The 24,070-nt window shown below is 38.6% G+C and overlaps 1 protein-coding gene across 4 annotated transcripts in view; it reads left to right on the top strand.

Annotated features, from left to right (window-relative positions):
• NEK11 (NIMA related kinase 11) overlaps positions 1 to 23,569 on the top strand; it is a 277,385-nt gene extending 253,816 nt beyond the window's left edge. For 2 of the 4 annotated variants that reach the window (XM_023512762.1, XM_012805223.2), the window contains one exon: positions 22,850 to 23,116. In XM_023512762.1, coding sequence (XP_023368530.1) covers positions 22,850 to 23,069 — 220 coding nt within the window. In that variant the 3' untranslated portion in view covers positions 23,070 to 23,116. Of the gene's footprint in view, positions 1 to 22,849 lie in introns of all 4 variants that reach the window. The other 2 variants (XM_003781704.2, XM_023512761.1) reach the window with 2 other exon arrangements.
• The last annotated feature ends 501 nt before the right edge of the window (positions 23,570 to 24,070 follow it).

The raw sequence follows: 24,070 nt of genomic DNA, 5'->3' as shown, positions 1-24,070 counted from the left end.
GGCGCCGAGCCAATAACCTGAATAATTTTAAAGTCTTGTGATATAATGCTAAGTGGGGAAAAAAGACAGGACATTAGTTAAGGTTTTCTTCCCCAGTCTTTTGAGCATTTTCCATTGTTATTAAATACTCTCCCCAAATCATTAATTTATCTATAATATTCTATTCGTGGGTTTTTAGGTTGTTTTCAGTTTTCTAGCTCATACATACTATTGACATAAAGTTTTTAAGACTAATCTTCTTTTCAAATTTTAGAGGAAGATAAATATCTTGTACATACTGATTCATAGGATGTGACCTTTTATTATAATTACTAGTTCACAGATGTGACCCTTGCTACTTACTGCCAAACTGATTTCCAAAAGGATTTTTAATGTAATACTTCAATTTTTGCTAAGTGATTGGTTATTAAAAGTCATCATTTATTCAACAAACTTTTAAATTTGAAAGAAAAGAGTTATTAATACCTACTGTGTGCTGAGATCCCTTGAAGGCACAAGACTCATCATCACAAGTAAGATACAAATCCTACTTTATTACTTGGAGTGTGATCTTGGGATGGCATGGGAGAAACAGACACTTAAACACACAATTGCCCTGCGATGTGATTCAGGCTATCATGGAATTATGCTCAGAATACCATGGAAACTCAGCATACTTATGGTATAATTATAATTAACCAAAAAGAGACTACTTTGCTTTGAATATTCCTTTCCCATCTTACAGCTAAAAAGTGTTGTTAACTTAGTGGTAGCTCTGAAGGGGAAATAACTTCTCTTCTTACTTTTTTTTTTAATTGTGGATTAATAAGGGTACGTACTATCAGGTTACATTGTGTTTGTTAGTTATATTTGAATCTTTCACCCAGGAGATGTGCCATATCCTCCTACGTTGTACCCATTAGGTGGGAACTTACTGAGTGCCCCCCTTCTTAAATTTAATCATGTTTTTCTCTCATATGGGCCTGTAGTTGTTCATTTACTAGTTTCAAATTAGTATTGAGTACATGGGGTGCTTGCTTTTCCATTCTTGAGATACTTCATAAGGAAAATGTTCTCCAAATCCATCCTGGTAAATACAACAGATGTAAAGTTTCCATCTTTTTAATGGCTGAATAATATTCCGTGGCACACACATACCACAGTTTATTAATCTATTCATGTGTTGATAGGCACTTGGGTTGTTTTCACATCTTTGCTATTATGAATTGAGATGCTATAAACACTCAAGTGCAAATGTCCTTATGATAAAATGATTTTTTTCTTTTAGGTAGATGCATGGTAATGGGATTGCAGGATCAAAAGGGAGGTCTACTTTTAGCTCTTTGAGGATTCTCCTTACTTCTTTCCAAAAAGGCTGAATTAGTTTACAGTCCCACCAATAGTGTGTGAGTGTTCCCTTCTCTCCACACCCAGGCCAGCATCTGCAGCTTTGGGACTTTGTGATGTGGGCTATTCTCAGTAAGGTTAGGTGATATCTCAAGGTGGTTTTGATTGGCATTTCTCTGATGACTAGGGATGATGAACATTTTTCTTTTTTCTTTTTTTTTTTTTCTTGAGACAGAGCCTCAAGCCTTTCCCCTGGGTAGAGTGCTAGGGCATCACAGCTCACAGCAACCTCCAACTCCTGGGCTCAAGCGAGTCTCCTGCCTCAGCCTCCCAAGTAGCTGGGACCACAGGTGCCTGCCACAATGCCCAGCTATTTTTTGGTTGCAGCTGTCATTGTTGTTTTGGCGGCCTGGGCTGGATTCGAACCCGCCACCTTAGGTGTATATGGCTGGCGCCTTAGCCACTTGAGCCACAGGTGCCGAGCCAGATGAACATTTTTCATGTGCTTGTTGGTCATTCATCTGTCTTCGTGGGAGAAGGTTCTGTTCATGTCTCTCGCCCAGTGATTAATTGGGTTGTTTGCTTTTGTTGATTTGCTTGAGTTCTTTGCAGATTCTGGTCACTAGCCCTTTGTCCCATTTGTAACATATGAACATCTTCTCCTGTTCTGAAAATTCTATTTGTTTTGTTTATTGTGTCTTTAGCTATGCAGAAGCTTCTAAGCTTGATCAGATCCCATTTATTTAGTTTTGTTGTTGCTGCAATTGCCAGCGGGATCTTCTTTATGAAATCTTTCCCCAGGCCTCTCTTCATAACTCTTGTCAGAGTCCAGTAATAACTGCACCTGACTATGACAAGGAAGTAGGAAAGAAACCTTAGTTTTTGGTGTCGAGGTCTGACACCATTTATATGTATCTTTCACATACTGAATAAAAAAAGGCTCCTTCAAGGACACACACATTTAACTTGAATGTATAGCCAAACCTCATTTCTAATATCCGCCCCCCCCCCTTTTTTCTGGCTGCTTGGAACAGAAAGATGATTAGCCTCTCAAAACACTTTCTCCAATTTCTAAAACACAAATTTCTCAGGAAAACAGTCAAAGTAGCCTCCACAAATAGTATTTTCTACTCTCCTAATATTTGTTAAGTCAGGAAATTTTAAACTGAAATGTTCTAATTAGGTTGAACTATATGAACTTGTTTTAACCTGTATAAGTAGCAATTCCATATGATTTAATATATGCTTAGTTCCTTCTGTTTCTTCTCAAGACTAAATCAGAATTTTATTTTATAACAAATAATTTCTTCCCCAGATACAAACAAGAGAAAAGTTGTTAACACGGGTGTATACTTGGTTGTCAGTAAGATGAGATTAGAATGTAGTAGTTCCTGAACTGAAGGGGAAAATGTTTCCTGCCTATTTAAGCAAACAGAATTCTAGCCAATGCAGAATTAGGAGTCAGAGCAATTGTGAGCAAGCAGACTCAGGAAACTATCAAGCAGACCATAAATCAAAATCTCTATCCCCTATAAGGCTGGTGTCAGCATCTTAAGACATAGAACTATAGCTATTAATACTGACAGTGTATTATGAATCAAAGATTATTATTAGTCTTTGGAATGGCCGGGTTTTGTAGAAACCCCTTATGAGGGTCTGGGTTCCTTCTTTCTCCCCTTTCTAAATTGATAGCCTAACCCTGCAGGTCAGATACTGAGCACTGAAATCAAGTGGCCCCCATTCCCTTTTCGTGACTTTGCTTTGTCCTTATTGGTACCTTTCCACCTCTATGTTCTTATGGTAGCGTTAACATGTCAAAAGTCCAGTGAAGGACAGAGCCTTAGGCTTTCCAGTTAAATGAAACTTGGAGATGATCTGATCTAGCCCATTCCCCGTATCACATCCCATGCCTGAAAGAAAGGCCATTATTGACAGCCTACCTGTCGAATTTGTAGTTGTCATTGTTCTATCCCATCAGACCTGGGAAGCTCTGCAGAATAAAGGTCTCTTGCAGATATTTTCAAATCAGTGGAAGTAACCAGGAAAAAACAAAACAAAAACAAAAACTATTGCTCAAAACCACTCAGCAAACCCCACCTTAGTGAGGGAGTTTCTACTTTGGCTTCAGAAGACAGTCAAAACCCCAGCATGTCTAATGAAAGATATTAGCAGTTCCCCTCCTGTTCTACCCTCTTCCCACCAAAGGTGCTAAAGTATAGCTCAGTCTTGATTGGGCCCCTTCTGTCAAGAGCATATGTCAGCTTCAATTATTGTTTTGGAAATTCATTTCAGTGTTTTAATGTAATTTCTAGAGAATGAGGTATTGATTTAATCTCAGCTATGATTCCAAGGTCTAATACCAAGGGGCCTTTCTAGTCTGTCTCTGTCTCCTCCCTGTCTACCTCCCTCCTTCCCTTCCTCTCTCTCTTTCTGGGATGCAGTTCACATTCCTGGTAAGTGTTCTGTAATAAACCCATCTGCAGTCTTCAAAGAAGAGGTATAATAAAGCCATTGTGTATATGAATATGTTTGAAAGAGAAAGTGGTAAAAATCAGAAATTTTCATGGTAAAACATTTTAATTTGGATATAAAATGATACAAATCAAATGTAGCTATGCCTCAGGAATCAGGATTAAAAGGAAGTGTTCCAGTTCAATGAATTTACTGCTCTCTTTTGTTCTTTGTGTACTGCCATAGCACCATTTTGAAAGTTCATAGGGTCCTCTTCTCAGTAAGAGTCTCTAGCCCACAAATTTCTTACCACATGTGGGTGAACATAATTTATTGTGCGAACCAAGACACTTTTGAGAATGGAATGGGCCGCCATTGGTGATTGTGCTTCTGCCTTGGGCATGCACTGGGACTACCTAGGGTTAACTGAGACCCATGGCCAGTCTCTTCAGAGGCAGTTTAAGGCATGGGACTCCATGACAGTTTGGCATTTAGAGGTGATTTATTGAAGAAAAATGTACCAGACACAATTAAATGGGCAAGAAAGGCCTTATTCAAGACTATTATAATAGGACAGAGATTAAACTCAACTCTGAATATAGCAAGGAAAGCTGGGGATTTATAGCCAATGGCAGCATGGGGCGGTAGGTATTGAGAGTGGAAGGATTCTTGCTGCAGTGGGCTCAGCAGGCCAGGGACAAGGCCCAGTCAAGAAGAGGGCCCAGAGGAACCTCATTAAAGTTTGGTTGAGAAAGGCATTCTTGTCAAATCTCACCAGATGAAAATACAGCTTCTTAAATTCACTCTTAACCAAGGAAACCCAATAGTTTCCCAGTCATAAGAACTTATTCTTGCTCTAAGAAAGTCTTTCAAGCTTGTTTACATTCTCCTTTTTTTCCTTTGTGATTCACTGTTCTCTGAAGCCCAGTGCTCACCCCCAGGCAACTTCTGCCCTATTCCAAGTGTCAATTTTCTTGTCTATAAAATGATGATGTTCAATTAGGTGAGCTCCTTAGTACCTAACAGGAAGTTTTAAAAATTCTGTAATTCTGGTTTTCAAAATTGCTCTATCCCTCTCTGGATTATGCTCCTTTATTATAAAATATCCATCTTGAAGCCACTGTGAAGAATTGAATATGAGTGATAGTAAATCAAATTGAAAATAATGACTTAATATAGAACCTGTTTCTGAAAAGCTCCATTTCTTGTTTATCTTTAGACGAGCCTGGCTTCTTCCACAGTAGAGTCAGGAAAATGGAGGAGCTGGTTCAAATTCCAGGATCATGTGATAAAAAGGGAGGTCTGTGCCAAATCCCCTAGAAATATTTTTATTTGCCACCACCTTTGCTGGAAATTCAAACCTTTCTTGTCAGTAGTCCTGCTTTCTACACTCTCGCTCCTATTTCCCTGTTTTATTTTCTTTGTAGCATTGACAAATTCTGAAATTACCTTATTTGTTTACTTTTTTATATGAGCGTTATGAGGTCAGAGGCTGTGGCTACATACACTTGGTGTGTATAATGTGCTCATTTAAAATGTGCTAAATTGGGTGCTGTTTTGTACCAGGGCCTGTGCAAGGTACAAAGAAAACTCAGAAAGGTCCTCTGTCCCCAGTTCTAGTTGGGAAGCAATCCTGAAACCAAATAAAAGTCTTCTACTTTTAGTTTTACACTTTTCAAATCATTCATCATCTAGAAACAAAACTAAATGTGTAGCCATTATTGGGTCACTTCTGGGCAAAGAAATGGCTTGCAAGGTAAGTAACCTTCAGGGAAAAGGAAAGATACATTTCTGTTAGTTTTTCTGAAGGGTTAGAGTTAAGGGAACTTCTAAATCTGGTTGACCCATCAGAAATGGTGGAATCAGTTTTTTCTCCCTCTCTCTGAAGAGAAATTATTTATTGTCTTTCTAGGAGGGAGTAAATATGTTAAACATTTTCTGCTCTTAAGCTAAAATATTGTTTAGAACAGGAGGCTAGAGTCTCCTCAGCTGCTGCTTTCTGCCTTATTTAACTTCCCCGGCCGATGATGGCATCTGTTGAGTAACACTGTGTGGATTGCTGACCCCCTCCAAGGAGCTGAGGGCTCAGGAGTCATCCTGCTCAGAGGCATCCCATGTTCTTGCAAGGCAGCTGGGGATTTCAAGAGCTTGGAACAGACTTACTTGCTCTCCAGATGGCCCAGGTGTATGAAGTGTGAAAGAAGACAGGCAGAAACACTTTTCCTTCCATGTAGAATTTCTTTTATAAAACATAAGATTTGTTTCTTCCCACTCAGGGAAATATCTGAGGTCATTTTTATCCAATGATGAGAGCACAGGCCCCGTAAAGTCACGTACTAAAAACCATCCTAAAGTGTTATCTTGAAAAACAGAAACTAAAAACCATAAAAATAATCTTTCAGTTTACAAAATTAGGTTATAACTTCACTATGTGGTAATTCTTAGAACAAATACTAGGGATGCATATGTTTTTAAATAAAGTGATAGGAGATCATTACATTCTCTTCCTATTTCACTTTGAAAACATCTATTTATCCATATATTTATGGATACATAAATGAGATAATAAATAAATGATTGGACATAATTATTCTGCTTGAGGTATTATAGGCAGTAGGATCAGTGAACAAAGTAAATGAAAATATTGCCGCCTTCCTGGACCTTATATTCTAATGGGTGATTGACAAACCATAAAATATTGGGAAAAAGCAGATCAGGCTAGAAAGTAACAAGTACTAAGAAGAAAATACAAAATCAGAGGGAATGGATAAAAAGCACAGAATGACAGCAAAGAGTGCCATTTTAAAGAGTGTGGATGGAGTATGTCTGAGAAGATGGCATGATGGAAAATATTTGAAGGAGATGAAGAAAAGAAACTGTGTATTGAGAAAGAACTTTCTAGTCAGGGGGAACAGCAAATGCAGAGGCCCTGGAATAGCGTGTGTGGTGCATGCAAGGAAGGGCAGGGAGGCTCTTCATTCCAGTGAGGCTGGAATGGAGTGAGCGAGGGCAGGGAGAAGAAAGGCTGAAGATTGTTCAGGATATGATAGTCCTTCCACTGGAAGAACCTCGACCACACTCCGAGTGAGATGGGGGTTCTGTAGAGTTCTGAGCAGAGGAGTGAAGGAATCCGGTTCACACATGCTGCTAAGCTGACAATAGAAGTGAGGGCAGACCAGGGACCAACTGAAGACTATTAAAGCAATTGGCTGGGAGGTCAGAGCAGTAGAAGAAATAGTGAGAAGTGTGGAGATTCTGGTAACATTTTGACCATGGAGCTGATGGGATTTACTAAGTGATCTGATTATGAGAGAAACTGGTCTATTAGAGTATGAGTAAAAGAGAAGAATGAATGCTGACTCAAAGATTTTTGACCTAAGCAATTGGAAGGCAAGAATTGACATGAACAGAAATATAGAAGGCCATAGCATTGTTAGAATATTCTAAAGGAAAGATGAGAAATTTAACTGGTTATGATAAACACCAGATATCTACGGGATATCCACATAGACATATCAAGAAGGTAGCTGAGTTTGGAGTTGAAGGAAGAAAGGAGAAGTATTTGAGAACCATTAACTTAAATGAAGCATTTAAAGATAAGAGACTGGATGAACCACCTTGGGAGTCAATGTAGATAAGAGGGCAGAAGAGATCTGGGGACCAAGCACTGGATTTGCCAACATAAGGAGATTGGGGAGGTATGAAAGAACAGGTACAATAAAAGTATAGAGAGGATCATCTCTTGAAAAATATTTAAAGATCGTATTGATTTCCTTATTCCAGTCCCTAAAATTTGAATCATTCCATTTGAAACGCCAATTGTCATTATTATTAATTTTTCTAATTTTTAATAGTTAACTGGCCTCATCCTCAGATCCTTTCTTATCAATGACAAGACAAGATTCCAGCAGGGTTTTCATCACCATCTTAGTGTGCTTTGTGTTACTACAACAGACTGTTTTATAAAGAAGAAAATTCCTTTCTCACAGTTTTAGATGCCAGAAAGTCCAATACCAAAGCCTCTGGTAAAGCGCCTTCCTGCTGCATCATCCCATGGCAGAAGGGGAAGAGAGCAGGAGAGAGGGAAAAGGAAGCAAGGTCCCAATCCTCCTTTTATCCTCCAGGGACCCACTTCCATGATAATGGCACTAATCCATTTATGAGGACAGAGCCCTCATGAGCCAATCACCTCTTAAATGTCCCACCTTTCAACACTGCTGCATTAGGGGTTAAGTTCCCAGCACATGATCTTTGGAGAACACATTCAAACTGTAACGTGCACTGTGGCACATCCTGTGTCTTTTGCAAGCTTTGCAATACCATTTTAATGGCGCCAGTTTACATTGCATTTGCACTTAGTGTTTACCTCTTCATAAAACCCATAGCAACAGAATTTCTTAGTTTGATGAAGAAAGAGAGGAAATGGCATTTGTAGAGAGGCAGGTTTAGGGTGGACTAATTTCATACACAACTATTTTTTATCAGTAAATATATGTTCTGAGGCTCTAAAAGTCCTTGTATATTTGGGGGCTTGAGTAATAAATATTAGATGATAATAACCTCTTGTGTATCCATTAAGCCGTAGAAATATTTCCAGACACATTGTGTGAAGGAGGATTCATAGATATTAAAAATGAGCTTAGAAATTGTTCAGAAGTTAATGGCTTCATATTAGGAAGGACAACAGTGACTGTTATGTAGGGGTTTCACGAGGAGAGACAGACAGCGTCGCCACAGGTGTAGTCTTGCATCAGGAATTATTATGATGAAAGAGACAGACTACTCCTCTGGTGGAAATAGCAAAGTTTATTGTTCTTAACCATCCTTTTATAGTCAGCTGGTCACGTACACTCTATTAATTAACAAGTAAAATATACATATTACTAATCTTTTTAAAAGTTAGTTCAATCTTCAAAGAGACAAAGTTTGAAAACTCAGGACAGCTGCAAAAGGGAGTACATCTGGAGACTTGAGATTACCAAGAGGAGAGTAAGGCTTTGAAGTTTTGCTATGCACTCATTAAAATAAGAAAGCAGGTTTTCATGACCTTTGTTTCTAGGCAACCTGGAGGCCTAAGCTGTTTTCCAATAAGTTCTTTGCTTATCAACCCCTAGGCTGTGTCTCTGCAAAAAGGTTTTTAACCCCTTCTTTGCAGGCTTAACAGCCACATGGCCAGAGTCACTGGAGATTGGTTTTTATGCCCCAATCCCCAGGCCCTGTTCCATGCTGACCAGGGATACTGGGTCATCGACAGAGTTGCCTTCCACAGAAGTCTGTCCGCCTGCCTCTGGAGTTCAAAGTGAGCACACAGTTTGTGGGGGTTTACCCCACAAGTGACTGTCCTGGAAAAGTGAATGACCAGGCCCCACATCTAGCTGGGCACAAAACCTGAATGAAAATCAGTCTTTACCCCTGCCCCCAATCTAGTACCATATAATGGTTACATTACTAATATCTGTGCCTTAGTTGCCTCAATTTTTAAAGCAGGAGTCATGTTTTATATCTCAGAGGTTTGTGTAAATAACAAATTTTTAAAATAGACATAAAGTACTTAGGATAAGAGTTAAAAAAAAAAATACCAAAAAAAAAAAAAAATTCTGGCAAAGCTGTGGAACAACTGGAACTTTCCTACTGCTTGCGGGACTGCAGAAGGGACAGCCACTTTGTAAAATAGCTGGGTGGTTTCTCCATACTTGGTCTTAGTCATAAGGCCAAGAAGCATGGGTGGTTCCTTATAAAGTTAAATATGTGCTTACCATACAACCCAGCAGTACCACTTCTAGGTATTTATCCAAGTAAAATGAAAATATATGTCTATACAAGAACTTGTAAGGGTGAGTACTGTGGCTCATAGCTGTAATCCTAGGACTCTGGGTGGCCAAGGAGGGTGGATTGCTTGAGCTCAAGAGTTTGAGAGACTAGCCTGAGCGAGAAAGAGGGAAACTTTATCTCTAAAACTAGCCATGTGTTGTGGCAGGTGCCTATAGTCCCAGCTACTTGGGAGGCTGAGGCAAGAGGATCACTGGAGCCCAAGAGTTTGAGATTGCTGTGAGCTATGACACTACAGCACTCTACCAAGGGCAACAAAGTAAGACTCTGTCTCAAAAAAAAAAAAATTATATATTAACACATATAGCAACTTTATTCACAGTCTTTAAACACTGAAAATAACCCAAATGTTAGCCAACTATGAGTGGACGAACTGTAAAAAAGGAATAACCTATGATACAACAGCTCAGATGACTCTCAGAAGTATTATGCCTAGTGAAAAGCACGAGTTCTCAAAAAGCTACATTTTGAATGATTACATTCATACAACATTCTGGAAAGGGCGAAACTGAAGGAACAGAAAACAAATCAGTGGTCAGTAGGAGGAATTAGCTACAAAAGGATAGAGGGAATTGGGGGGTTGATGAAATTGTTCTCTATCTTCAACAAATCAGTGGGCAGTAGGAGGAGGAATTAGCTACAAAAGGATAAAGGGAATTTGGGGGGTTGATGAAATTGTCCTTTATCTTCATTGAGGTAAAGATTATCTGACTGTATATGTCTATCAAAGGTATAGAACTATACACTCAAAAGAATAAATTTTATTTTATATAATTTTTCTCAATATTTAAAAATATATACAAAAAGGAGAATTTCACAAAGATGAAATAAAACAAAAAGTTCCTGGTACCCTAATAGACCCTTAAAAAAAAAAGATTTCCTTTCATTTTGCCCTTTAACTCTGAGCAAGAACTACTTATATGACTGAAAGTTCTTAAAAATAATTTTCTTCTTATGATGGCATAAATGGATTTATGATCTATGTATGAATGACTTAATTTTAAAAAAAGTGAAATTCACATCTCACAAAGCATCTAGTTTATTCCTGGCCTTTGAATCATTTATTTATTCATTCTTTCAACAAATATTTATTTTATTTTATTTATTTATTTATTTATTTATTTATTTTTTGGTAAATAGTGACTCTGTCTCACTTTATCACCCTTAGTAGAGTGCTGCGGCATCACACAGCTCACAGCAACCTCCAACTCCTGGGCTTAGGCAATTCTTTTGCCTCAGCCTCCCGAGTAGCTGGGACTACAGGTGCCTGCCACAACGCCCAGCTATTTTTTTGTTGCAGTTTGGCCAGGGCCAGGTTTGAACCTGCCACCCTCGGTATATGGGGCCAGTGCCCTACCCACTGAGTGACAGACACCATCCTCAACAAATATTTATTGATCACCTGTAAGCAAAGATATCTTCCTGAGCTCTCAATTACAGTAGAATCTGAATATTTAGGGCCAGAGGAAGCCTTAAAAACCATTTAGTCTAAATTGCAATGAAGTAATTAAGGCTCAGACAATGAAAATCACTCACCTCAAGACACCCCGAAAGGTGATATCAGAATCCCAGGCAGCACTGTGGGGCTTCACTTCTTAGGTTTGGAGGCCCTTAACCTTGCTTTGAGAAGCAGTCCCTTCAGCGGTGGAATTTATACAGTGTGACAGGGGTAGGGAGTGCAGGGAAATATTTGGGACAGGGTATTCTTTCCTGAGCTTCTGGAAACTTACTTCACTTTCCAACAGGTACAAGGCTGTCTGGAAAAATCACTAGTACCTGGAAGTGACACAATCCTTCTCCTATCAAAATTTGGGCTTTTTTTAAACTCAAGGGAAGTGGGAACCCTTGAACTAGTATAGGAACTGTCTCTGAAGCTATCTTTCAGACCAGTATATAAAGGGAGGGATAGCCAGAGGGTAAGAATTAGTAACTCCTATAGGCATGGGCAACACAAATTGAGGAAAGTTCTACTAAATAACCTGGTTACTCAGAGTCCACATTATTGAATGAGACTGAAGAGATAATGACAAGTAAACGTAACTCATGATTATTCTGAATCTTTTTGTTAGTAGGCAGTGTTACTGGACAATTGGGGAAACTTTTCTGTAAGTATGAATTATTTCAAAATTAAAATAATATTTTAAATGTGAGGACATTTTTGTACAATGTTCTTATAAAACTAACTAAGCAGATATGGACCTGTTCTTTTGAGCCCCTAAGAGGTAGAGATAAATTATTAGAGGGTGCACAAAGTAGTCGATAAACAATGGGCAAATGAATAGATGTGATAAAATGGACATTTATAAATGAAAAGTAACCACAGGAGAAAGTAAGAGAATTTGGTGAGTGACAAACTCAGCTTGGAGGAGACAGGCAGGGGAGAGTTTAATAGAGTTTTTTGGCAGAGAGTCAAACACATATTTGGGATCTTCCCCAAGCAGTTCAAACTTTGAATCCTGGAGAGCTTTCCTCCAAGTCTCCTGTGTCCAGAGACAATGTATTCAGTCCACTGAGCTCTGGTCCAAGAGGCCAGAGACTATGTTCTACTCCCTTCTTTGTACCCAACTGCCTGTTCAAGGTTGGACACAGCACTTAACCTACACATGAAGCAGCTGACCTAAAATGATATTTAGCACTCTCTAAAAAACTTTAAAGACTTTTGAGTCTTGACAAAGATGTTAAAATTGAGAACAGAAATGGAACTTAGGAAGAGATGGATGGGAAAATGTAATAAGCTGTTTTATTTTAGATACCCAACTAACTAAAGGGATTATTCCCCCCGCCCCCGCTTTCCTCTCTTTGAAAAAAGAAACTTAGAGGGTGGCACCTGTGGCTCAAAGAAGTAGGGCGCCAGCCCCATATGCCGGAAGTGGCGGGGTCAAACCCAGCCCCAGCCAAAAACTGCAAAAAGAAAAGAAACTTAGGACTCCTCCTTTGATTGAACAGCACAGAGAACATTGCCCTTCCTTCTCACATTTTAGATAGTAATAAGAGTCCCCTTAAATAGGATATTCTATTTTATGAATCCTAAAATGTTCAAATGCATCATTGCAGAAATATAGTATTTCCAAGTATCAGAATAAATTTACACTGCAATATTATAAAGCTGGAGCACATACGACTTTTCTGTTAGCCTAAAATGAGTTTGTTTATAGCATAGCTCATTTCTTCTTTGACCCATAGTTTATTTGGAATATGTTTTTAAAAATGACTTACATGTGGATATGTTTAATCTGTGTATTTGTTACACATTTCTAATAATTTTATTGTGGTTAGACAACTAGATCTTATATGAAACAAATCATTTGGCATGTGTTGAGACTTGAATTGTCTATAATGTGGTCAGTTTTTGCAAACGTTACTTGATAGCCTGAGAAGAATATGTTTTCCCTAGTTATCAGGAAGGGGAGAGGTCTATATGTGAGTATAATGAAATAAAATAAAGAATTCAGGCATATACTATCACTTAATTTTTTAATAAAGGTGACATTGAAGTGCAAAGGAAAAAGGACAGTCTTCCAAATAAATAGTGCTATATTAAGTGGAAAAAAAAAGATCAGCTTATTTCATATGTTACTCAGATCTTCCATATCGTTGCTAATATTGTAAATGCTTCACCTATCAATAACTGAGCAAGGTATACTGAAATACTACATTATGAGGCTCTATCTGGCAGTTACTCTCCGTAGTGGTTTATGTATTTTGACTATTTTATTGGCTGCATCCTAGTTTAGAATTTTTATTTCTTCCTTATGAATGAAACTGTTATAATTTTACAGTGACTTTATGCCTGATGACACTTTATTTTTCCTTTACTTGCAATCTATTTGTATCATATTAATATGGCTACCTTGAATTTCTGTTGGTAATTATTTGCCTAATGTCTTTTGTAAAAAATTCTACCTTTCAATGGTCTTATGTTTTAAGTATAGCTCTTACAAACAATACCTAGCTAGGTTTTGTTTTTCAATCAGTGAGTCTAGTCCATCTATATTTACTGTGATTTTGGATAATAGAGAGTATTTAAATAACAAATAAAAGAATCCTTTCAGGAATGGTTAGTTTTTTGGTTTTTGTTTTGTTTTCTTTGAGATAGAGTCTCACTTTCTTGCCCTGGGTAGAGTGTGGTGGTGTCATAGCTCACAGCAAGCTCACTTGGCTCAAGTGATCCTCTTGCTTCAGCCTCCCAAGTAGCTGGGACTACAGGCACCTGCCACAATGCTTGCCTATATTTTTTTGTTAGAGACGAGGTCTTGCTCTTGCTCAGTCTGGTCTCAAACACCTGAGTTCAAGCAGTCTGCCCACCTCAGCCTCCCAGAGTGCTGGGATTACAGGTGTGAGCCACCACACCAGGCTTAAGGAATGGTTAGCTTTAACAGGATACCAAACCAACAATTGCCCTCAGAGCAGGAGGGAAGCACCATTGACAGAAAGGGACTTCCAGTCACCTGTACCATGTTTATATGTGGTGTACTACAGAAGTATTAACCAGTGCACTTGCCTACACCTGGAGAGAGAGCTGTGCTGCCTCTGCCACCTGATGGAGAGACAACCATTTGAAACACTGGGCTTAACAAAGTGTGCAGATGCTTGTTAGCACCAAATGATTGCTGAAATCACAGTACTAAAGGTAAAATGCATTATACCATTCTATTCCTGCAGCAACTCATGCATATTGAATGTGCAAGGATTTCTTATATTCCATAAAATCATTTTCAGAGTTTCCTTAACGTAGGCTTAAAGAACAATCTGTATTCTAAGGCTTTCTGGCAAATCACTTTTTCAGGATTATTTCTACAAAATTATATGTTTTTTACTCCCACTGTGTCAGTAGCCTCCCTGTGTTGTTGTTGTTGTTGTTTTCAAATTCATTCAGAAAAGTTTAAAATATTTTTAAATAGTGTCTTTACCAAGGCTAGAACTACAAAACTGCTTGAGGCTTCCGGTTAAACAGAAATAGGATTGTTGTGTAATTCACCATTAGAAAAGCAACAATGATGTGCAAGATAATAAAATGATAGCTATTAAGTGCCTGGTAAGTAGCAGGTATTTTGCTATGGGGTGTATGAAATCCTCACTTGAATATGAGAAACCCTAGGCTCAGAAAGTTTTAAGTATCTTAGTCCACTGCTGCTGTTATAACAAAGTACCTTGAGACTAGCTAATTTGTAAATAATAGAAATTTACTGTTCTCAGTTCTAGAGGCTGGAAAGTCCAATATCAAGGTTACAATGGATTTGGTGTCTGGTGCAGGCCTGTTCCTCATAAAGCACCTTCTAGGTGTCCTCTCATGGTAGAAGGGGCAAACAGTCTTCCTTTAACCTCTTTTATAAGAGCACCAATCCCATTACCAGTCCACATGACATATGACAGAAACTAAAGGTAAGTTTCAGAAATAGTTATAGCAAATTAACATTGCCATAACATCCAAACATGTGCTAAGTGGACCCGTCTCATTGAATAACATGGAAGTGTGGAAGTTGTCAAATTCCCTTAGGAAGCTATAAGGAGCAGGAATTGTGTGAGGCAGACTACATGTTACTCATGGGGAATAGGTCCACATATCAGTCCATGATTGATTCAAAATTTTAAAAGGAAAAACTCCTAATTCATCATAGACAGCTTGAGGAAGGGAGATTTCTTGTTTGAGACAGGATAGAGTAGGTTATTTTTATCTACAGACAGAAGTAATCCGGTAGAGGTAGAAAATGATTATGAGGAAAAGAAAGAAGATGACTGTAGGAGGGAAAGTTACTGAGATGGTGGTAACACAGGCCAGGATCCAAAGCATTTGGGGAGAGTTTGGTCTTTGATAGGAGCAGGGATGATCCTTTCATTAGGGAAGAGATGGAGGCTGAATATGTAGTCTGACTCTAGTAGGTGGGCAAAAGATGAAACTAAGCAATGGACTCTCACAAAATAAGATGAATAGAACACTACCACACTTATCACTTATCTCAATAAATGTCAATGGCTTGAATTCCCCACCGAACAGGCAGAGATTGGCCAACTGGCTTAAAAAACACAAGTCATCCATTTGCTCTCTGCAGGAAACACACCTAGCTTCAAAAGATAAATTAAAACTCCGAGTCAAGGGTTGGAAGACAATTTTTCAGGCAAACAGAATTCAGAAGAAAAGAGGAGTTGCAATCTTATTTTCAGATGCATGTCGATCTAAAGCAACTAAAGTCAAAAAAGATAAAGATGGTCACTTCATATTGGTCAGGGGAAAAATTCAACAAGAAGACATTTCAATTCTAAATATTTATGCACCCAATTTAAATGCTCCCAGATTCTTGAAACAGACATTACTCAGTCTGAGCAATATGTTATCCTATAACACCATAACAACAGGGGACTTTAATACGCCTCTTACGGAGCTGAACAGATCCTCTAAACAGAAATTAAACAAAGATATAAGGGACTTAAATGAGACCCTAGAGCAACTGTGCTTGATAGACACATATAGAGCACTCCATTCCAAAGATAACGAATATACATTCTTCTCAGCACTCTATGGAACATTCTCCAAAATTGATCATATCCTAGGACACAAAACAAACCTCAACAGAATAAAAAGAATTGAAATTTTACCTTGTATCTTCTCAGACCACAAGGCACTAAAGGTGGAACTCAACTCCAATGAAAACGTTCAACCCCACACAAAGGCATGGAAATTAAACACCCTTCTGTTGAGTGACAGTTGGGTGCAGGAAAAAATAAAAGAGGAAATCAGTAACTTCCTTGAGCATAACAACAATGAAGACACAAGTTACCAAAACGTGTGCGATACTGCAAAAGCAGTTTTGAGAGGAAAATTTATCACTTTAGATGCCTACATTGAAAAAATAGAGACCGCATCAACAAACTCACAAGCCATCTTATGGAATTGGAAAAAGAAGAACAATCTAAGCCTAAACCCAGCAGAAGTAAAGAAATATCCAAAATTAAATCAGAGATCAATGAAACTGAAACAAAAAATCATTCAGAAAATTAATGAAACAAGGAGTTGGTTTATTTTTGAAAAAATAAATAAAGTAGATAAATCTTTTGCTAGACTAACTAGAAATAAAAAAGTAAAATCTCTAGTATCCTCAATCAGAAATAATAAAGGGGAAATAACAACTGATGCCACAGAGATACAAGATATCATCTCTGAATACTACCAGAAACTCTATGCTCTGAAATTTGACAATGTGAAGGAAATGGATCAATATTTGGAATTACACCCTCTCCCTAGACTTAGCCAGGAAGACACAGAGCTCCTGAACAGGCCAATTTCAAGCACTGAGATTAAAGAAACAATAAAAAAATCTTCCAATCAAAAAATGCCCTGGTCCAGATGGCTTTAGACCAGAATTCTATCAAACCTTCAAGGAAGAGCTTATTCCTGTACTCCAGAAATTATTCCAAAAAAGTGAGGAGGAAGGAATCTTCCCCAACATGTTCTATGAAGCAAACATCACCTTGATACCCAAACCAGGGAAAGACCCAACTAAAAAGGAGAACTTCAGACCAATTTCACTCATGAATATAGATGCAAAAATTCTCAACAAAAATCTTAGCCAATAGATTACAGCTTATCATTAAAAAAATCATACATCATGCTCAAGTAGGTTTTATCCAGGGATACAAGGTTGGTTTAATATACGCAAGTCTATAAATGTTATTCACCGTATCAACAGAAGTAAAACCAAAGACTATATGATCCTCTCAATAGATGCAGAAAAAGCATTTGATAAAATCCAGCATCCTTTTCTAATTAGAAAACTGAAGAGCATAGACATACATGGCACATTTCTGAAACTGATCGAAGCTATCTATGACAAACCCACAGCTAATATTTTACTGAATGGGATAAAACTGAAAGGTTTTCCTCTCTGAACTGGAACCTGACAAGGTTGTCCTCTGTCACCATTACTATTCAACATAGTGCTGGAAGTTCTAGCCAATACAATTAGGCAAGGCAAGGAAATAAAGGGCATCCAAATGGGAGCAGAGGAGGTCAAACTCTCCCTTTTTGCTGACAATATGATCTTATACTTAGAGAACCCCAAAGACTCAACCACAAGACTCCTGGAAGTCATCGAAAATTCAGTAATATCTCAGGATATAAAATCAATGTCCACAAGTCAGTTGCCTTTGTATATGCCAATAACAGCCAAAATGAGAGGCTAATTTAGGACACAATTCCCTTCCCCATAGCTTCAAAGAAAATGAAATACCTAGGAATATACCTAACAAAGGAGGTTAAGGATCTATATAAAGAAAATTATGAACCCCTAAGAAAGGAAATAGCAGAGGATATTAACAAATGGAAGAATATACCATGCTCGTGGCTGGGAAGAATCAACATTGTTAAAATGTGTATACTTCCCAAAGCAATCTACCTATTCAATGCCATCCCTTTTAAAATACCAACATCGTACTTTCCAGATTTGAAAAAAATGATTCTGCGTTTTGTATGGAACCAAAAAAAACCCATATAGCTAAGACAATTCTTGGTAATAAAAACAAAGCCGATGACATCACCATACCAAATTTTAGGCTGTACTACAGAGCCATAGTGGTCAAGACAGCATGGTACTGGCACAAAAATAGAGACATAGACATTTGGAATCGAATAGAAAACCAGGAAATCAAACTAACATCTTACAACCACCTAATCTTCGATAAACCAAAGAAGAGCATACCTTGAGGTAAAGACTCCCTATTCAATAAATGGTGCTGGGAGAACTGGATATCCACATGTAAAAGACTGAAACTGGACACACACCTTTCCCCACTCACAAAAATTGATTCAAGATGGATAAAGGACTTAAATTTAAGGCATGAAATAATAAAAATCCTCAAATAAAGTATAGGAAAAACACTGGAAGATATTGGCATGAAGAAGACTCCCTGGCAATTGCAACAACAACAAAAATAAATAAATGGGACTTAATTAAACTGAAAAGCTTCTGTACAGCTAAGGAGACAACAACCAAAGCAAATAGACAACCTACACAATGGGAAAGGATATATGCATATTTTGAATCAGACAAAAGCTTGATAACTAGGATCTATAGAGAACTCAAATTAATCCACATGAAAAAAGCCAACAATCCCATATATCAATGGGCAAGAGACATGAATAGAACCTTCTCTAAGGAAGACAGACAAATGGCGAACAAACATATGAAAAAATGCTCATCATCCCTATTTATTAGAGAAATGCAAATCAAAACCACCCTGAGATACCATCTAAGCCCAGCAAGAATAGCCCATATCACAAAATCTGAAACCTGCAGATGCTGGCGTGGATGTGGAGAGAAGGGAACACTTTTCCACTGCTGGTGGGACTGCAAACTAATACAACCTTTTTGGATGGAAGTATGGAGAACCCTCAAAGAACTCAAGCTAGACTTCCCATTTGATCCTGCAATCCCATTACTGGGCATCTACCCAGAAGGAAAAAAATCCCTTTATCATGACACTGGCACTAGACTGTTTATTGCAGCTCAATTTACAATTGCCAAAATGTGGAAACAGCCTAAATGCCCACCAGCCCCGGAATGGATTATCAAGCTGTGGTATATGTATACCAGGAATACTATTCAGCCATTAAAAAAATGGAGACTTTTTAGCCTTTGTATTAACATGGATGGAAGTAGAACACATTATTCTTAACAAAGCATCACAGGAATGGAGAAGCATGCATCCTATGTACTCAATTTTGATATGAGGACAATTAATGACAAGGGGAGGGAGTGAGCAAAGAGAGGAAGAAGGAGGGAGGAGTGGGGAAGGGATTAGCAGAGAGAGTGGGGGGGTATTGGTATGTGCCACACCTTTTGGTAGCAAGACACAATTATAAGAGGGACTTTACCTAAGAAATGCAAAAAGTGAAACCTGGTTTCTTGTACCCTCAATGAATCCCCAACAATAATTTTTTTTAAAAAAATTTAAAAAATATATGTTAATTTGCTTCACTACAATAAACATTTTGTGATCCATATGGATCTCATAATATCATGTTGTTTACCTCAAATAAACACAAGAATATTTATTTTAAAAATAAAAATTAGGGGGCAGCACCTGTGGCTCAGTGAGTAGGGCACCAGCCCCATATACCAAAGGTGACAGGTTCAAACCCAGCCCCAGCCAAACTGCAGCAAAAAATAGACAGGCATTGTGGCCGGCGCCTGTAATCCCAGCTACTCAGGAGGCTGAGGCAAGAGAATCACCTAAGCCCAAGAGCTGGAGGTTGCTGTGAGCTGTGACAGCACAGCTCTCTACTAAGGGTGACAAAGTGAGACTCTATCTCTAAAAATAAATAAATAAATAAATAAAAATGAGGGCCAGGTGCAGTGGCTCATGCCTGTAATCTTAGCACTCTGGGAGGCTGAGGTAGGTGGATTGCTTGAGTTCAGCAGTTCAAGACCAGCCTGAGCAAAAGCGAGACCCCATCTCTACTAAAAATAGAAAAACTGAGGCAAGAGGATAACTTAAGCCCAGGAGTTCAAGGTTGTTGTGAGCTATAATGACTCCAGGGCACTCTACCTGGGGTAACAAGAGTGAGAGTCTGTCTCAAAACAAAAAATAAAAATAAAATTTTTAAAAAGAATAAAGGAAAAAGTCTGAAATATAGAAAATAAGCATACTGAGGAAGTATAATAAGATCACTGGATAGTGCCAAGCACCATTTTGAATTGTGATTATCAACTTACATGAGACATATTGACATAATAGAATGCCTTTCTCTAGAAATGTTCTGTTGTTTTAGTAAAGGCATGGAGTAGGTGTATGACTGAGTTTAACCATTAGGACTATGGCAAAGGGAGAAGAGAGTGAGAAAGTCAAGGGTGTTTGCAAGATAATAGTTCTGATAATGGACCATGATTTTTAACTGGGAAAATTTAGGAAGTGAGGACATGAGGATATAAAGGAGTGAGTGGTTATTATTATTAATATTACGGAGATAGAGATGAAGAACTGAAGGTCACCATGAATGGAAGACTAGTTATAGTAACCATGGTGGGAGGTAATGAAGGGATGGCTAGAAAGTAGGAGGAGGTCTGGAATCAGTTTCACATGTTGTGTAGTTGCTGGTGCAGATGAGGTGAAGTATATGATCATGGAAATGGACAACTGAGGTAGGGTAAAATACAGGACAGTTGGATAGATATGAGGCAGTCCAAAACCAGAGACCAGAAATACTAAAGTCAAGAATGGTAATGGGAATAGGACAGGGAGGAGGTGACAGGAGCAGGAGGTAAAAGGGTAACTGAAGACATCAGTGAATGAGGGAGTGGCCAAGGTTTTGTAAATGTCAACAGAAGGAAGCTTGGATTTCTGGGGCCACTGGCATGCTGAGATCAGTCCTGATTATCTCAAGGCAGATGGTGGGAAACTTATTCAGGGTGGATGATGTGGAGCCTAGGGCTACTGGTCTCTCCAGCATTTAGAGTTCTGAGATCAGCATTTGAGTTCAAACTACTACCTGCTAGTTGTGTGGGCTTGAGAAAGTCTACTAAAACCTACTTACTTCCATCTGTAAAATGGAGATAAATGTTCAATAAATTGCCCAGCTCACAAGGACTATTTGAGATAACAGTGCAAAAGCACTTCGCAAGCTCTAAGTTTAGCTAAAATTAAAAATTTATATGTCTTACATTGTCATTACTAGCCTCTAAAGTAGAGCAGGAAGAATTAGTCTTTTTATCTACCATAGATAAAAAAGGTTAGGTAACCCATATCCCTGTGTCATAGAGATTACAAGGTCGAATAGTACCAAAAAATAAAAGTTTATAAAATGAATAAAAGGGGTGGCGCCTGTGGCTCAAAGGAGTATGGTGCCAGCCCCATATGCCAAAGGTGGTAGGTTCAAACCCAACCCTGGCAAAAAATGGCAAAAAAAAAAAAAAAGAATAAAAGAGTCTCTGATTAATCCTGTCAATATTATTATCAACATTACCATCATTACTTTTAAGGATTAAAGCTTTAAAAATGTACATGTGTGCAGAAAAGTACAGAGACCATCATGCATATATGAATTTTTACATACCAATTAGCACAACTCCTAAAAAAATTGATGCCCAAAAATATTCCCCTAAATGAAAAAGCTGTGTCTAAAGATGTTCATACTGTTATAGTGAAAAGGGTGAAAAAAGCTAATTGTTTGGTGGAGGAATGATTAAGTAAATATTGGCACATAGAATATGGAGCCATTAAAAATGACACATTTGAAGAACTATAGAGCAAAAGTCACCACTCTGAATGCCCTTGTGCCAAGCACGTAGAAGAACTAGGAGAACAGCCTAGTATGAAATGATAAGGTGTAGTCAGAGAGCATCTGGTGGACAGTGTGTGCAAGGCCTGCCCAAAGATATTCTCATTAACGAGTTTAATAATAATAATAAATAAATAAATGAAAATAAAAGATGGTATTAACTAAGCAAAACACGGGCCAAGTTTTGCCCACAGGTCTTTAGTTTGTAATCCATTCTGGAGATACAGGAAAATAGTCAAAAATGAAAAAAACATAGTAGGTACGGCAATATGATTATAACAGTGCAAAGATTATAGCAACATGTGGACAAATACTGGAGGGAAGCATGGGGAAATGAACACTGGCCTTGGTAGGAACTTGACCAAATGCCTTAGCCCCCTTTAAACCTCAGTCTCTTTATTTGTAAAATGGGATCTTTAAAAAATGCCTTCCTCGTAAAGCTGTTGTAAAGGTTAAGTGCAATTTTAAGTAACAGTAGGTAGAAAAGTGGCTAAGAACACAGTTTCTCTCCCTTTCATTTCTTGCTCGTCATTATTTTATTATCATTAACTATTTATGGATTGATTTCATATCCCACCATCCTCTTCTGTTGTGTTCTCCCAACCCTGGCCACAGTAGCCTTGTTGACATTTCTTCATGTTTTATGTGTAGGACCAACATAAATCCCCTAGGATTCCCCACCTTCATGAGGGTCTCTGCTCAAATGATAGTTCCTCAGAAAGGTTTTCCTTCTCCCTCATACTGCTTTTTTTTATTACACATTAGAACCTGACATTTTTTACACATTAGAACCTGAAGCATTATTTGTTGACTATCACTGAATGATTAGAGCTGAGACATTGTGCTTTATTTTCCTCCTTTTTATCCTGAATCCCACAATGATGATGTTAAATGTATAATTTTAAAACACATTTTTTTTCCAGGTAATAGTATTGTGTAGCTCTTCATAATCTTTCCTCACTTTTTTGGCAGATCAGCCATACAGAAACTGGGGGCAGAGGTATTTGAAGAGGTCTATAATTACCTCAAGAGAGCAAGGCATCAGAATGCCAGTGAAGTAGAGATTCAGGAGCATCTCCAGAAAGTGGTGCCTCGGGCCAGCGACTGTTTTGAAGTGGATCAGCTCCTTTATTTTGAGGAGCAGCTGCTGATCACAATGGGAAAGGGGCCTACTCTCCAGAGCCATCACTAAGCAACTCTCAAAAACAAGCAGAAGTTCAAATGGACAATTTTCGGTGAAAATCCATTGAACATAGAAGCTGGACTCCGTACTGGGAAATGAGCATAAAACTGGAGCTGCCATCTTTACTTTCAATTCCTTATCCAGAGTAGTAAACATGGCTGTCCATACTCAGAGTCATAAGTGTTGTTTAGACTATGGCTGAGAAAATGTATAGATCAAATTTGACTTCTTGAAAAGCATTTCTCTCATGTGCTCTCGGGGCTTCCAGGAGGGTGGAACCACCCTGAGAGTGGTCTGGTAGAAGCTGCATGCTCTTTACCATTTTCAACTGAAGGACACAACTCAGTGCCTGTCTGGGCTCTCCATGGATTGCTCACAGACTGCTTGTGATGGTCACTGGACAACAGACTCTAACGTGCTGAGCTGCAGCCAAGGAGTCAGACATACCTATCTCAGCTATCCTATTTTTGGTTTACCTTTTTGCCCCAGGGTTAAGAATGGAAAATATGATCTTAGCACTCTGAGAGGCCCACTCATATGCATTTCTTGAGCTCAGGAGTTCCAGAATGGTAGGGTCCAACCCCATCCAAATAGGGTAGACCCACGTAAAAGAATCAACCCCCTACCCTCTCCCACCGGATGTCCCACCTGGGAAAGGTAAATGGGCCAACCCCCACCCTTCCAACAGTGTCCAACCCAGGAAAGGGAATGTCCCAACCCCCACCTTTCTGACCTTTAAAACCCCCGTTCGCATTACCCATGTGAGGATTTCTTCCTAGCCTGGTTGGAAATCTTACCCGACTTGCACCTGAGTGGAATAAAGCCATTGTAATTACACAATCCACACCTCCGTTTTCTTTTTGTCTCACTGCTCAGAGTAATCTTTAATCTTTGGCTCCATAACCTTTCTTAGTGCCAAACCAGGATGGGGAGAAGCCCCTTTGGGGGGCCAAAGTATACCCCATCTGTCTCAGCTAAATGGACCCTTTTTCTAGTGAGATGGAAGAAAA

This window comes from Otolemur garnettii, unplaced genomic scaffold (assembly GCF_000181295.1).
Source record: "Otolemur garnettii isolate 467f Iridium unplaced genomic scaffold, OtoGar3 scaffold00002, whole genome shotgun sequence".
Lineage (NCBI taxonomy): Eukaryota > Metazoa > Chordata > Mammalia > Primates > Galagidae > Otolemur > Otolemur garnettii.
Note: the sequence above shows the minus strand (reverse complement) of the source record. Positions and strands in the feature narration are given on the sequence as shown.